The sequence below is a fragment of the Chanodichthys erythropterus genome, chromosome 15 (genome assembly GCF_024489055.1).
Source record: "Chanodichthys erythropterus isolate Z2021 chromosome 15, ASM2448905v1, whole genome shotgun sequence".
NCBI classification, from domain to species: domain Eukaryota; kingdom Metazoa; phylum Chordata; class Actinopteri; order Cypriniformes; family Xenocyprididae; genus Chanodichthys; species Chanodichthys erythropterus.
This window is the reverse complement of record NC_090235.1, coordinates 26,617,808-26,633,977: the sequence shown is the minus strand read 5'-3', so window position 1 is coordinate 26,633,977 and position 16,170 is coordinate 26,617,808. Positions and strand designations below refer to the sequence as shown.

General features: G+C 37.9%; 1 protein-coding gene across 1 annotated transcript in view; it reads right to left on the bottom strand.

Moving 5' to 3' along the window:
* The window catches only part of pag1 (phosphoprotein membrane anchor with glycosphingolipid microdomains 1), a 59,467-nt gene that overhangs the window by 4,513 nt on the left and 38,784 nt on the right, over positions 1–16,170 (bottom strand). Inside the window, exons 2-6 of the mRNA XM_067411302.1 lie at positions 13,093–13,124; positions 10,128–10,349; positions 7,741–7,789; positions 3,418–3,514; positions 2,802–3,328 (exon numbers count right to left, since the gene is read on the bottom strand). Of these exons, the coding sequence (XP_067267403.1) occupies positions 2,802–3,328; positions 3,418–3,514; positions 7,741–7,789; positions 10,128–10,294 (840 nt within the window). The 5' untranslated portion in view covers positions 10,295–10,349; positions 13,093–13,124. The remainder of the gene's footprint in view (positions 1–2,801; positions 3,329–3,417; positions 3,515–7,740; positions 7,790–10,127; positions 10,350–13,092; positions 13,125–16,170) is intronic.

Genomic DNA, 16,170 nt, shown 5'->3' with positions numbered 1-16,170 from the left:
CACGCTAGCAAAGTGACAGTGGCTCGAATGCATAATGACACACATGGTGCTCTGCTCAAGCCAGGCTTGCGTGCTTCGCTCAAAAAAACAGGCATACAGTCCACACAGTGAACTAATGAGGCAATGTGTCCGATGTGCGTACATGTGTTACAGCATGTGCTTGTCAGTTTGGGTGTCCCAGCTTTAACTGACGGATTTTCTTTTTAAACACAGACTGATGTACCTGTAAACACATGCTCTGCCGTCTCATTCATCATGAGGGTGAGCTGTCAGGCAATGGACAGCTGGAGCGCTCTGATCCGTATGCGCATATGTTAGCACAAACATGTGACCGATAAGACGAATCACTGCTGCCCCATTACATGTCTACATCAGGCCACAGCGAAAGGGATATGGAATGACAGGCGTCAAGTTTAAACCCACAGTGTAGTAGGAGATAATAGAGTAAACAGCAGATTTTACTGTTTTTACCAAGTTCTGGGGAGGACACTTTAGCCCAAAGGGTTCAGGAAGTGACTCACCATCTGACTTCCACAGATTCACAAAAGAACCCTTTCCAGAGTGCCAGATCCAGCGGCCAATCTGGAACCATTACACACATTTCCACTGCAGAAAGGTTGGGAAAAATTGGCTCTGCACTGGCCCCTAAAATCTGCTGGTTTCGAATCAGGAACCATTGATGTCCGAAGCCCGAGGGCCAGGAAGTTTTGGAAACAACTCACTTTTGGCAAGTCTGATGCAAAGCAAAAATTGGTTGCTTACTGTTAGCATTGGTTCAGTTGGTGAACATCATGTTCCTATATAAGTCGTGTCGCACTTTATTTCTCAATCCAACTAAAATGAGTTTGTTTACCAAATGTGCATACTGATTGCTTGATTGGAGTTTTATTCATTATAAATTCTAATTGAAGCATTTCGATGTTAAAGTATATACTCAAATACTCAATACTCATAATGTAGCTCAGCTGAATTCAGTAGAAGCGTGAGTCAATTCTGTTTAAGAGTTTTTTAGATCTCTGACTAAGCATTAGAACTAGCACAGTTTTTTGGTGGAAAAGACATATAATTGATATTGTACAAGGACAAAGGAAGCAGAACTACAGGGCAAAAAAACATGAAATGAGAATAACAAAAGGAGAGCATGCGAGCAAAGGAGAGAGAGATTGACAGAGCGAGAGTACACGAGGGAGTGATGAACAAAAGAGGTGAGGAGTGTCCTCGACTGACGACAATAACATGTGGCTGTAGTGGATGCTTACGCCGTGTGCAGACATTGACTGCGGGCACAACAGCAGCCTGTCTGCTCTCCTCTACAGATGGCTTCATTTGTATGCTACAGGCACACGTACGTATATCATCGTCAACCAGGGCACATATCCTAAAGATTGTAATTAAACTGGAAACACACTGTTCTTTATTGTTCTCTTGTGGTCTGTAAGTTTAGCTTCACTAGAGAATGTTAGCGCAGTCCTTTTTTGGCTGTTTCTGAGATTATTATTCTTTGTTCTGGATTATACGTGTGCAGGGTTGCATCACTCCTGAGTTGGATGGAAAAGCTCGTGCTTAAGGAAGGGATTACTGCAGGAGAGCAAATGATGCTGTTAACTCACTTTTTAACACCTTAGTGAACCTTACAACAGTACTGTGGTGGTACTATGGTAATGGTATCCCATGATACCATGGCACTGTAAAATGTACAGTATAATAGTACTGAATGATTGCCATATTCATTTACCACGAGATTAACATGCTACCCTAGGGGTGTCCAATCAAGCTCCTGGAAGGCCATTAATAGCGTCAACCCTAATTAAACACCTGAGCCAACTAATTAAGATTATCTTCATCTTTTTCCATTTATGATGGGTAGCTACCAGCAATAAGGTGCAATACCATCAACTACTGTGCTGGAGTGTCAACCAGTTAACCTGTCGCAAGATTATTTATGATATTTTCATACGTGTAGTATTAACACAATATCAATATTTCAATTTTTAAAAAGCATGGTTATTGTTAACACCTGTATATTGTGACTATTCCCTGCCATATACTGTAGTAAGCGAAAAGAGGTACTGTAAATGTAATACAATGGATTCCTTACTATCCCATGAGGTCATGGGAGCGAATTCGTAAAAGGTGGGAAAGTGACATGACTGAAGTTGTAGTCACATGGCAATGGTGGACATAGTACGCCAGGACATTGCAAAGTATGTTTTTCATTAAAAATGTAGTACATACTCTGACACTACGCAATTTTGGACACAGCAACTAGAAATGATGTTTTATTAACAAAGTTTTGGAGGAACACGTTCAATTGATCTATCCAAACAACATTCATCGTCATTCCAATCAGCAATCAACACATCTACCCAATCAGCATGAGTGGAGGCCTATATGCAGTTGACTCATCTATGTTCCTGGAGAGTTTTCAGCATCCCTCCACCACCCAGTCTCCTCACACTCGCCTGGTTACTATCCTAACCAGAGATACGGGGGGAGTACTCCGGGTTCGGGCCAAAATACCGAGCTCAGAGCCCTCTTTACTCAATCTGATTATTTGTAAGTGTGAACTTGTAAAACTTCCAAGCAGGTATGTTAGAGATAAACCTGATAGGAAGGTCAAGAGAAGGATTGGACACTCCTAAGCTACCCCCAAGGTACCAGAGGTACCAACTTACTGGTACTTTGGTAAACACTGCGGTAATGTGAATGCATGCATGGAACATTTTGTTACTTTTTTGTTTGAATTAACTCTACAGGACAAAAATGGTACTTTAATAAGGAAAACAGTTTGGTAGCCTCACCTGTCCATTTGGAATCTGCTGGTTGTCATTCTCATCCAGTACTTTGTCTGGTATAGGAGGTGGTTTTTCATCCTCAGGATCTGTGAGATTCACAATGGCGGCAGAGCGTCTAGCCTCCAGGTCAGTGCTGTAGCGGCTCTTCTTGCTGAGATTGACGGAGGCATACTCGACACCATTGGGCAGCATGGTGTGGTCTGGTGTAGCAGGACTTGGGTGGCCATTGAGAAGAGGTGCAGGTGGTTCCTCAGGGCTTAATGTACCGTTGGGTAGGCCAATGTCCTTGAGCTCTTTCACTGTCTCATACAGACAGTCCTCGACACTGACATCACGGGAGGCGTTTTCCTTTACCACTTCGTATGTGCCATCTGAGGCAACTTGAGCATTGACCACAGCTGCTTGGAGGGTATCGGTGGGTGGAATGCTGGGTAATTCACGATCCTGGTGATACTTAGAGGATCTGATCTCTGATTGGCTGGACAGCATGTCCTCTGAAGGCTGGGGACTTGTGTCCATTGTGTCCGTGAGTACTGAGGACAAAGGTAAAGGGAAAGAGTGTGAATATCTATTATAGTCAGTTGTAAACAGTGTCAGTGAGACTTTCGTGGAGAACTGTTACCTGTACCACTTGTAAGAGGCCCATTATGGGAGCTGCTGACTGCCAAGTCAGTGCCATGACTTTCTACTGACTGACTACATGTTTCCTTTTCTGACACCTGCAGAGACATAGGATATAAAAGTTACCTATGCACTATGTGTGAACTAAACTGTATTCATTGATGCAATCACCATTCAGACAGCATGCAAAATGAGGGTTGTCGTGCACATAGGTTCATATTTTGATTATTAGTTATAATTACAGAGTCAATTCTAGTAAAATTGCCTGAATGTAAAATGTCTCTGTGTAACATAATTTGCCGTTTATGAGACACTAGCACCCATAGCTTAACTCTGTGAAACTGGTAGGAGTGCAAGAATTTAAATTTAAAAAATGGGTCATGGACCAAAAAATGTTGAGAACCCCTGCTATAAAGAAACCAGAGACAAAGACACTTGGATCAAGCTCCTTGTTTTCATCTTTTAAATCATAGCAAAAACACCATGCAGTAGCACTATGGGACCACCTAGTGGCAGCCCATTGAAAATGCCTGTTGCCAGGGTAATGAAGACCTTCAGATAGAGAAGGTTAAAGCTGAGAGCCACTCAGATTGTCACAGCAAGACAAAGACCCCATTTAACCTGTCAGGCTGTGACAGACACCGCCATTTAAATGAAGCCCTCCTCAATATATCGACAGGCAAGATCTACATTATCTTGCAAAGGTTAGACTTCAGATATCCATCAAAACTAAAGAGGTTTACCGTGTTAACAGACAGATAATGTCAGGCAACTGTTTAAACATTTCACAATCGTTAATACTCACTTTATATAATACTGGCGGTCTCAACCTTGAGGTCACAACCTCATTTGTTGATGCCAAAGCTGTTACTTAAAAAAAAGTTATTTCCTGACTACACCTATATATAAATATGTAGCTCCTCTTGAGCCTAAAAATAATGTAACTAATAAGCTACAATGTGACCAAGGTGCAAAGCTGATTAAAACTGTAGTCTTTACAGCTGATTAAACTATGAACTGCTCCCTTTTAAATTAAAATAAATGAAGCGCAATTAATTCAATGGCTTTTGTCTGTTTAAGGTTTGGGTTCGGTAAGATTTCTTTGTTTTTAAAGGGTCATGAAACCCCCCTGTTTTACCCTGGTCGTTCACACCTCTGAGTTTCAAAAAGTCTGTGGAAATGGGCGTGTAAAGCTCTGGAAAAGTGGGAGTGTAGAGGGGGGGAAGAGGGAAGAGAACGACCAATGAAGCACAGACATAGAACACACTTATTATACAGAATAATGAATATTAATATATGAGCACGGAGAGAATGACAACAAACTCCCAAGCACAAGGGAGAAATGTGAAAGAATATTTAATAGGGCTAATAATAGGCTACTTTGATTACGTTTAAATTTGATTACGTAAAATCAGTCTATTAGAATAATAGTGTCGTCGCGTTCAGATAGGCTACACCACTGTATCGGTGTCCAGTTTGCACTTATAATTAATTTGAAGAAGACTTGATGAAATATGTGTGCATAACTACATCGTGCTGGTTAATGTTTGGTGCAGGAGAATGTGTGAAATAAAAACTTTAAACACAGATACTTTATTCTGTATGAGCTATGTGCCACGTGGCTAGTGTTATTAAACTCATCGTGGAGCTCTGCGCTGAAACCGATCATATGCGCACTCCGCCTGTATATCAAAAAAACAATCGTACACAAACCTCTGCTCTGGTCGCGTCTCAGGAAAACACATTGTGTTGTAGCACTGAGGAAACAAACACCTACGATATGTCTCTGAATGACAAGAGACCGAGCTGAGAGAAGTGATACTTCCTCATGCATAATACTGCAATTATAGTCGTATGCATACTACAGTGCAGTGATTGGATTGAATGAGCTTTATTTTATTAATATATATGTCGAGCATATTCAAAAGTACAGGATGACGTCAGATTTTGTGACGTTGCTCCGACTCGGCTTTTCAAACAGGAAGACAGAAATCGCTCTGAAAAATGCAAAAATAACTATTTTTCACTTATGAATAACATTAATGAGTACCTTTAGTGTTTTCAATGATGTGCAGCCTATACATATCTGTTTACATCTCAAAAAAAGTGTTTTGGGGTTTCATGACCCTTTAAAGCAGTCTCTTATACTCACCAGGAATGCACAGGAAAAACAGTAATACTGTGAAAAATTATTACAATTTAAAAAACTTTTATATTTTAATACACATATATTATTAATAAACATATTTTAAAACAAATGAAATTAAAATTTCTTTTGCAATTTCAGTTTGAGGCAGTGCAATTGTTTGCACTCAGGTAAAAGACTTTGCTTTGGTTTATGCAAGTGGTGGTTTATCTCTTTTCCAATACATGGCAGGATGCCCATTGAGTTTTATAGTTTACCCACCTCTTTTTCACAACTACATCCCTGTGCCCAAATGATTTGTTAAAGTTCTTGTCAGAGTCAACAACAATTAGACTGACTAAGTAATAAAATGTATTGTTATTCCTCCTGTAATGTCTGTGGTCAAATTGCCCACAAATCAACTTTGACATTCTGAAAAATATGCTAATTATTTATTAGAAGAATTCATAAACATGCACATCTTGTGTTACAGAGTTTTCAAAATGCCTGTACACATTTTTTACCCAATCGGTGATGTCTGGAGGCAACAGGAGGGTTAAGAGCTATGCCTGTAAAATCCCCCCGATATACAGTAGTTTCTAACCAACTAATTAACTAAATAACCAACTGCTGTCATTAAAGGATTAGTTCACTTTCAAATGAAAATTACCCCAAGCTTTACTCACCCTCAATCCATCCTAGGCGTATATGACTTTCTTCTTTCTGATGAACACAATTGGAGATATATTAATAATATCCTGACGCATCCAAGCTTTATAATGGCAGTCAGCGGGATCAATGAGTATGAAGCTGAAAAATGTGCTTCCATCCAAATCCATCCATCATAAACACTTAATAAAAGGCCTTCTGAAGTGAAGGGATGCGTTTGTGTAAAAAAAAAATATCCATATTTAATAAGTTATGAAGTGAAATATCTAGCTTCCGGCAGACCGCCTTCCATATTCAAATTATGAAACAAACGGAACTGGCATCTTGTCAGTTAAGCTCTTTACGTAAGTTGAATAGGGAAGGTGTAGGACATAGCATAAGCTTTTTGAACTGCAAGAGGCGTTACACTTTCTTCGTAAGCAGAATACGGAAGTCAGTCTGGCGGAAGCTAGATATATTACTTCATAACTTGTTAAATATGGATATTTTTTTACACAATACCATCGCTTCACTTCAGAAGGCCTTTAATAACGCCCTGGAGCGGTGTGGAGTACACGTTTATGATGGATGGATGTGGATGGAGACATTTTCTTCAGCTCATAACTCATTGATCCTATTCACTGCCATTATAAAGCTCGAATGCGTCAGGATATTTATTAATATATATATCCGATTGTGTTCATCTGAAAGAAGAAAGTCATATACACCTAGGATGGCTTGAAGGCAAGTAAAGCTTGGGCTAATTTTCATTTGAAAATGAACTAATCCTTTAACATCATTTGCATAAGGACCACAGACATTTTACAGCTTTCAAAGTGCTGTTATTCTAGTGCACAGCATGCAAATTTAGTATGTATAGTTAATGATAAAGTTGAGGTAAACCTGACGAACATTATAATAAATATAAAATCAACTTCTGCTGTGAGGTGGCCCCGTGTATGCGCTCCAGAAGCCTTCACATTTAATGACGCCTCATTTAATGACAGTTACAATGAACAATTCAAGCATAACAGACCCCGCCTATACAGCTGTGTATGTGTATATGCATGTGTGTGTTTTAGCAGTCAATTATGCCCTCAGTAGGTCACACTAATCTCCTGATTGCTAAACATCTCCTGAACTTTTGAACTCTTTCCTCGGATGATAATTTCACACAAGACACCCACTCAAACGCAGCAGACCCAGAGAGAAAGGCGACTCATGCATGAAGTTTCTCATCTCCCTGCAGCCAAACAAAAATGTTAATCTGTCTGCTTCATGCTTTCCTCCCACAAAACCCGGGCTTCACAATGACCGTCCATTCTCCTCTCCGTTCTCCCGACTTTACCAGGCCCTCAAGCACAGCGGTCACACATTCTCATGACTAAAACACTCTAAAGATGGTTCACGTAATCTTGGGACTCTGTTTAATTGAAAATGCCTTTTGAAATTAAAAAAAGAGGACTGGTGCACAGGGACATTGTATGAACACAATGAGGCAGCACAGGCTACAATCTCTAGATGAAAAGCATCGTAGTAGCACATGCTTACCCCATTCATCAGGTTTTCATGGTCTCCTGGTGGCCCCCCTTTTTTCTGCCTGTGGAGTCAGAGAGAGAGCATTACTGAGAAATTTTGATTAAGTCTGTAGATTTGTGTACTGTGTACTCTGAATTTGTACTGCAACATTCAACGTTATATTCCAAGATGCAAACTAAGCCTTGTTCTAGACAACAAAGCATTTAAAATCACATTTAATATAGTATTGAATCAAGGATTAAGCTTTATCTGCTCCAAAGAAAATCACCATTAGGAGTTTACTGCCGGTTATATGTTCAAATAAAATAGAAACAATTTAATAGAAAAATATTTATACATTTTCTTATTATTATATACGAATATTTAATAATAATAAGAAAAAATATTATTAATATTTACAACTGATCTTGTCAAGAAATGCATGGCATGTTAACTAAATCTATGACATATAGGGCTACTAAATATTAGTGACAGACTGATTTTTTTATTCACTGTTTTGTTTTTTTATTTTACCATGTTAAGATAATAACTGAAAATCCAAAATATTGTTTATATTTTATAATGTATATATTATAATAATTATGAAAAAATATTTTTAATAATCATTACTAGTTTTTATTACCTTTTTTAAATAGTATTAGTATTCAGAGTGCACCTTTAGTTTTCAAATGATTCAGTGATTTTTCTGTAAATATTGTGTAAAACAAGAGTTAATTTTCATATTTTTTTCATATACAGTCAAACCAAAAATTATTCAGACATTTTTTATATTTTTGATATATTTTTACTAGTGGGTGCAGGACACTATAGTTCATTTATGTAAGTGAGGCTAGCAAAATAAAGTAAACTGACATATTATACCCAAAAATTCTTCATACAGTGGACTACCAGTAAAATTGATAAAAAATTTGGGACCAAAAATTATTCAGACACTTTGACCTGACCAAGTGTTATCTGACATAATTAAGATGATTTTTTTCTGACCCATTTTAACTGAGATCTTGTCATATTTTATTAGCATTTTTTTGAACGAGTGAATAAACTTTATTAATGAATGAAATGTGCAATGTGTCTGAATACATTTTGGTTTGACTGTATTACACAACTCATTAGCAGGTCCAAATTTACTTTTTTGTTAACATTTTCCATGCTGATTTGGGGAACAAAATGTGGAATCCTGCAGAAGGGATTTATAGTCAAATTTGTTCAAATGTGTTCAATAGAGATGTGAGCATGAATCTCATATTAGTAGCTGAAAGCATATAAATTAAAAATTAGACAAAATATGTAATAAAGAGCGAAGGGGTGAAGGGGGCGTGTTGAATTTTGTAATTGATGGCATTCCATTTGTTTTGAACTCTGGAACTTTCTGAAGGTGCAGATTGCATGTGATCCTGCTAATTTATCATGGAATTGTATTATATATCGGTATCAGCTACTGGCAAGCCTGCTTTATAGACCATTTGGGTGTTTTGTGGGCAGAGCCTACCTGGTGGCAAAAAAAATGACAACTCTCTTAGTGTTTGGCATTGTAATAGGTATGACACTGTTGATATGCTGCAGAGCAAGTACGGGATTTGCTACTGCCAATACATACACGACACGCTGCTGTGAGAAAGCAAGACATGCTGCTGCTGTACAATATAACATACATGAATTACCCATAGCAGATCTATACAGGTGGAGCTGGGGAAGGTGGAGGGTTTCTGAAAGTGCGCTGAGATGCTAAGGCAAATGCTACTCATGTATTTGAAGATGTGAGCTCATTGGCTACTGATACAGCAGGAACCAATCATCTGTGTCCTATAGATAATGATGTGATTACGAGCAGGTTGAGTTAAGGACATTTCGAGTTTATATCTCATAATTCTGAGAAGAAAAATCAGAATTATGAGATTTAAACTTGATATTCTGCCTTTTTTTTGCTCAGAATTTTGAGTTTACATCCTGCAATTCTGACCTTTTGTCTCGGAACTGTGATATAAACTCGCAATTGCAAGATATAAAATCCGAATTGAGACAAAAGTCAGAACTGTAAGATAAAATGTTATAGGTTTAAATATTACTTAACTGTAACCATATGAACTGCATATGTGAATATTATGTATATCTAGTGTTTACACCAAATTCATGCTTTAATAATAGGGTAATCGCAGTCCAGTCTATCCATTTAATGGCTTGCAACCATAAATGTCTGTGTCTTATTCTGTGGATCTTGCCAATTTTTCTCTGCTTGTTACCACTGTTTTTCTGCCACCACCAACTACAGTGACGTAACAGACGTCATCTCCCAAATGGTCTATAGGTTCGGAACAACAATACAATACTCATGAAAAAAATCATGTTTGTACAATAAAAAAAATAAGACGTTTCAAACAATACTTTTTAATGTTACTCACCCCTGGCAGCTTGCACACAGCAGCAGCAGGACAGAGAGCAGCAGGAAAGCCGTGAGTCCCGTGAGTGTGCCTACAAGTGCCAGCTCCCCTTTAGCCAGCACCGCCGCCCCCGCAACCTGTGACCCCACGGCCCCTGACCCCATCATAGCACTCAGAGCAGGAGCCATTATACATCACAATGATGAGTCGCCTTCATCGACCAAATGCACCTCACAGCAGAGGCTGGACACAAAAATGGATAGAGCCAGAGAGAAAGAATGGGGGAGGAGAGAAGAATAAAAACAGTTTGATGGTTTACCACAAGACCTTTGCACTTAATAGAATCAGCAGGCCAAATCAGCTTAATGAGAAATATCTGAAACCTTATTAGTTTTGTTCCAGATCCTGAGTCAGATTGTTGATACATCTAAGTGTGAAATTCTATGAAATAACTGGATAGGTAATCTCTGATCCAAATGACGTCATGGAAGAACTTGCAAGCATCCCTGACTGTGGTAGAATTCTTTGTCTCCATGAGCTTTGCAAATCAACAGCCACAAGGGGGCAGACTAGTGCAGATGCACAATCCTGTCATGCGGTACTGCAGTGAACTCAGCTCCTTCAGAACAAATGGCTCTTGGACTTTTCACTCAGTAACCTAAACATGTAGGCTAGTTTTATTTGACAGCACTCCAAAAAGCAGAGCCAGATTAAACAGAGCTCTGGTCCAGGACGATGTGTGATGGTGGGCCCCACCTCCACAAGCTGAATAGACAGATAACAATCAAATGGCTGGCATCCCAGTGGAGACTGAGGCCTGGGCAGCGCTTCTGATCTTTTGTGTGAGAGGAGATGGACAGCTCAGCTGCCTCTCTCCGAGGGGTGAGTCTTTCCTCTCCACTCGCTCAAACTCTCCGATAAGAAAGAGAAGAATGGAAAGCCACCCAAATTCACGAAGAGCATAAAGTTGGCATTCATTCTGAACAGCAAAGTTTTTATGTTGGAATTAATCAGTATTTTGGCTGTTTTTGAATGCAAATACAATCATCCTACTCTTAAAAAGCATAGTTAATGCATACCAGAAGAAGAACTGTAGGCTTGTATGAGATGAAAAAGCCAATTGTGCAACTCGAGAAACTATGCAAATGTCACTGAAGCGTGGGATCTGATTCTTAAACTAATTCGTAAATAATTGCTGTTAAACAGTGAGCAATGTCTCCTAAGCATTAGTTTCAGTAGTGTAGGTTTCATTTGAACGAAATATAAAAAATCATTTTATAAAAATATTACCTATAACAATTAATATTTCAATAATTTAACAACACGTGTTCACAGTTCTCTGATGCTGGCCAATGGCCACATGACATGCAAGTAAACAAATTATTTCATCTTTTTAGTAAGATTTAAAATTTTCATTGTTTATTTAAATTTGGCTTTTATTTATTTTAATTTTAGATTTTTATTTGATTAATTATTAGCTTTTCATCAGATTGGGAAACCTTGATCTATTTCTGTGGTGATTATAATAATAATATTAAATATAGCAGCAAGCAGCAATTAGGGGGTCAAGCCGAATAAGGGCAGAAAAGGAAATATTTGTGGACATCTGTGATCATGGGGTTAAGATAAATCTGTTTAAATTACATCAGTTAAAGCACTTATAACATAATTACATGGTTTATCACTTCTAAACAGTAGGTGGCACTTTGACGAAACTCTGTATGTACCAAGTTTCGTGTCAATACACAAAACTTTTGCAAAGATAAACTTTTTGGCGTGCTCGCAATCAAATTTGTTGACACGGTATAAAACAATGGTTGGGTCTATCAAAAAAACCTTATAACTTTTTGTCATGAGTGTCTGTAGATGCTACATACCAAATTTCATACAAATCTGACAAATTTTGTAGGGGGAGTTCAAAAAAGTAGGTTTTTATTAAAATTCAATATGGCGGACAGTGAGTATGGTAGAATATGGCAAATTTGGTATTGTAGGACTCGGCATAAGCCAACAAATCTAACAAAGTAAGTTAAATGACAACGTGTTGAATTTTTAATATAAGAATTTTCATAAATTTTTATAGATTTTCTTGACCACTAGGGGGCACTGACCTAAAACTTTACAGGTCCTCTCAGAACATGGCCTCAATGATTCATACCGAGTTCCGTAACGATACGTTCATGCATTCATAAAACACAGCATTTTATGACAAAATTCAAATTGGCTGATGCCCATAGAAAATTGGATATCTAAGGAGACCATCCTCATGATTTTAGGACAACGCATTCAAAAGTTATAAGCAAAAATAGCCATTTTTCCTATCTCAGCACCAGTAGGTGGCACTGTGACGATACTGTGCATGTACCTGTAATGACATATACCGAGTTTGGTGTCAACAAACCAAATCATTGCAAAGATAAAGCATCAAATCCATTTTTGTGTGCTCACCGTCAAATTCGTTGACACGCTATATGAGAATGTATTGGCTAATGAAAAATCTTTTAATAACTTTTTGCCTGGGATGTGAGTAAATGCTAGATACCAAATTTTGTGCAAATTGAACAAATGCTCTAGAAGGAGTTCGAAAATGTAGTTTTTTTTTGGAAAATTCAAAATGGCAGAAAAAGTTTAATGATGGAAATGACATCATAGGGTGCATTCGAATCAGCATGAGCCATGGAATCAGAGGGGGGAAAAATTTTTATTTCTAAGACTTTCCTCCAAATTTGCCATGGTAACATCTCAGACTGTCCTCTATCTGTGTGCCAAATTTCATAACTTTTTACCATACGGTTCTATGGGATGCCATAGGCTCAAGAGCTCAATAGAATAAGAAAACTACCACAAAAACTTTTACATACGAAAAATACATTTGGGAAAAATTTTTTTTCCAAAAAGCTGTAAAAACATCAACACATTATTAAAAACCAAGCCTTGCACAGTTTTAAGTACCAAAAAAAAAAAAAAAAAGACAAACGAGTCCTACCTGAAGACTTGTTTGGCTCCAGTGATTGTTGCCTGCAGGGAAACAGAGAGAGCAGGCGATTAGATTCACAAAGGGAGCTCTGCACATACTGTAGTACCAGACAGCACATTGTACAGAACATCTTGACATGTGCAATCCTGAATTATCATATAACCATAGTCAAACTTACAAACGCCTGACCATAAATCACAATCAGTTACATAAAGCATCATATTAAGAAAAAACTATCACAGCAAGACGAAGCGACTCTTCTATGCAATGACAAATTCTGCATTCAGGGTCTAATGAAGTCAATGGATCATTGGTTCCCAGTAGCAGAGCACTTATGAGTCTCACAGCATGAGCACATGTCAAACACCGGCTAAAATTCATGCGAGCACCAGCATGCAGCTCTACCAAATCCGTGTGTCTGTCTGAAGAACATGCACCAAGAACCTTTTCTAGATCCTCACAAATGCGCTCCAGAGTAACTATAGCAACCATGATCTGAAGATTTGTGCAATGATTTGCTCTAATGAATGTATTTAATGCCAAATCAGGGAGTATAATATGCAGATGGAAGACAGATGATTTTAGATTTTTAAGCTGTTTTTGCTGGTTGCTTACTAGCCCAAGTTCAAATTTCCCATCCCAAAGTCTCTAAAATATTTGTCTATGGGATTTTGGTAACCATTTCATTGTCCATCATCAATCATTCAGATATACAACCTTCTAAATACTACTACTAATAAAAAACTATAGCTTATGAAATAAGGGGCCCATTCTCACTGAAATGTTAAGACTAAAAAGTTCTTTGCAAGGAATGTTAGGATTGTGCGTTTCATGCCATATAAAATAAGGTACTGGAAAAGCCATTTAATGGGGGAATGTGTTTGGAAAGGCTGTAGTCCCAGACCGAGGTGAGCAACTGTGGTTTTTGGCAAGCCATTGGTCACTTCTTTGCTAGAATCACTAAGAACCTTCAAGATCCAGATCACCAGATCATGTTTTAGAACTACCTCCATCCGGAGCCTTTAATACACCATCAAATAAGATCCATATCTACATTTGTGTATTTTGTGTCCAAAAATCCGCAGCATCTGACTCAGAATAGGAAAAAAGTGTGAAAAAAAAAAAATGCCATACTGTACCTACATTGGTTACTTTATAGTTGCAGACAACCATACCGCAAAGACTTTCCTCCCCAGGGGTCATAGAGAGGGCGGGATTTTGTGGAAAAGCACAGCTGGATTGCTGCTGAGAACACATCCGGTAAAAGATTCTCATGCAAACGCCAGCGGCAGCTCTTGAATAAATAATTGCACTGGAGCAGGAGTAATGCAATAAGGAATTTTGTGGATGCTCTGTTATTATAAGTTTTTCTGCTGACAGAAGCTTTGATAATAACTCATCTCCAGCAGAGGAAGGAGCTCGCTCTAAAAAAAGAACATTGTAATACTGCGGCATTTGTAACCCCTAATGTAAAATCATCTGCATTCGGTGTAACCTAAAATGAGGAAATATTTGCAGCAGGTGGTGGTTAGAATAATACAGTTTCTATAGGTGTCAATCAAGAGGCTATTATCTTATAAAACACCGACGGTTTCACAGCTTCTCTCTGGCCATGTTAGAGGAGAATGACACATTCAACATATGTCGCATTCTGGCTCTCTGTTGGACATGGGGGTGCATGTCATCTGTCGTTACACTGCACTCGCTGTGACAGGAAGCTCAGTCTGCTTCAGGGCACTTTTAAGTGATTTAAAGGAAAAGTTCACCAAAAATCAAGAACTGTGTCATCATTACTCACCTTTATGTCTTCTAGACCCATATGGCTTTCTTTGGAACACATAAGGTGATTTTTTTTATATTCTAGCCTTTATTTATATGTAATAAAGGTGAATGAGGAATGAACTTGTCAAAATGCTCCAAAATTTGCTCTACATTTCAAGTTTTCCATCTGAAGTCATGCGATAGCTTTATGTAAGGAACAGACCATCGTTCACTGAAAATCTTGACATTTGCCCAAGCTCATGAGTTCATGAAAGTAGTAGCAATTTCAAGTTCTTTTGAATAAAATCTTTTCAGTGAACTTTGTGATGCATTTCACAAATCGAGACACTTTTCTTCAATAAGAATGAATTGAGATTAACACTTTATTCAGCAAGGACGCATTAAATAGTTCAAAAATGACAGAAAAGACATTTATGGTAGAAAAGATTTGATTTCAAATGAATGCTGTTCTTTTTTTACTTTATATTCAATACATGTAATTTAAAACATAACTTTATACAAGAATTATAACAATATTTCTGTATTTTTGATCAAATAAATGCAGCCTTGATCAAATCAAATCAAATTTTATTTATAAAGCACATTTAAAAAAAAATAAAAACTTTTATCAGCCTGAAATATAATGAGTTACAGTAGTCGAGTTATGTGGAAATAAAAGCGTGAATAACTGTTTCAAAGCTGTCCCTACTTAAAAGTGGTTTGACTTTGGTCAACCGGCGTAGGTGGTAAAAGGTAGCGTTAACTATGCTATTGATTTGTTAGTCAAGTTAAAGACTACTGTCAAGATGGAATCCTAAATTTTTAACGTTGGTGGTAAGGTATGGTATGAGGGTGCCTAGATCGATAAAATTTCCATTTGAGAACTCATTTGGACCAAATTGGATAATTTGTTATAGTTTTATCATCATTAAGTAACATAAAATAGTTTTTAAGCCACAGTTTATATTCATGAAGACATGCCTCTAATCTCTTGTGGGCAGAGTTATCTTTATGTTTTATAGGTATGTAGAGTTGGGTGTATTCCGCGTAGCAGTGGTAGGACACACCGAATCTACTCATAAATAATCCTAGGGGTAGCATGTATAATGAGAATAGTAGAGATGCCAGAATCGTTCCCTGGGGTACGCCACAGGTAAGTCGCTGAGGATGAATGAGAACCTAATACAAACCTGATTCCAAAAAAGTTGGGACACTGTACAAATTGTGAATAAAAACAGAATGCAATGACATTGAAGTTTCACATTTCAATATTTTATTCAGAATACAACATAGATGACATATCAAATGATTAAACTGAGAAAATGC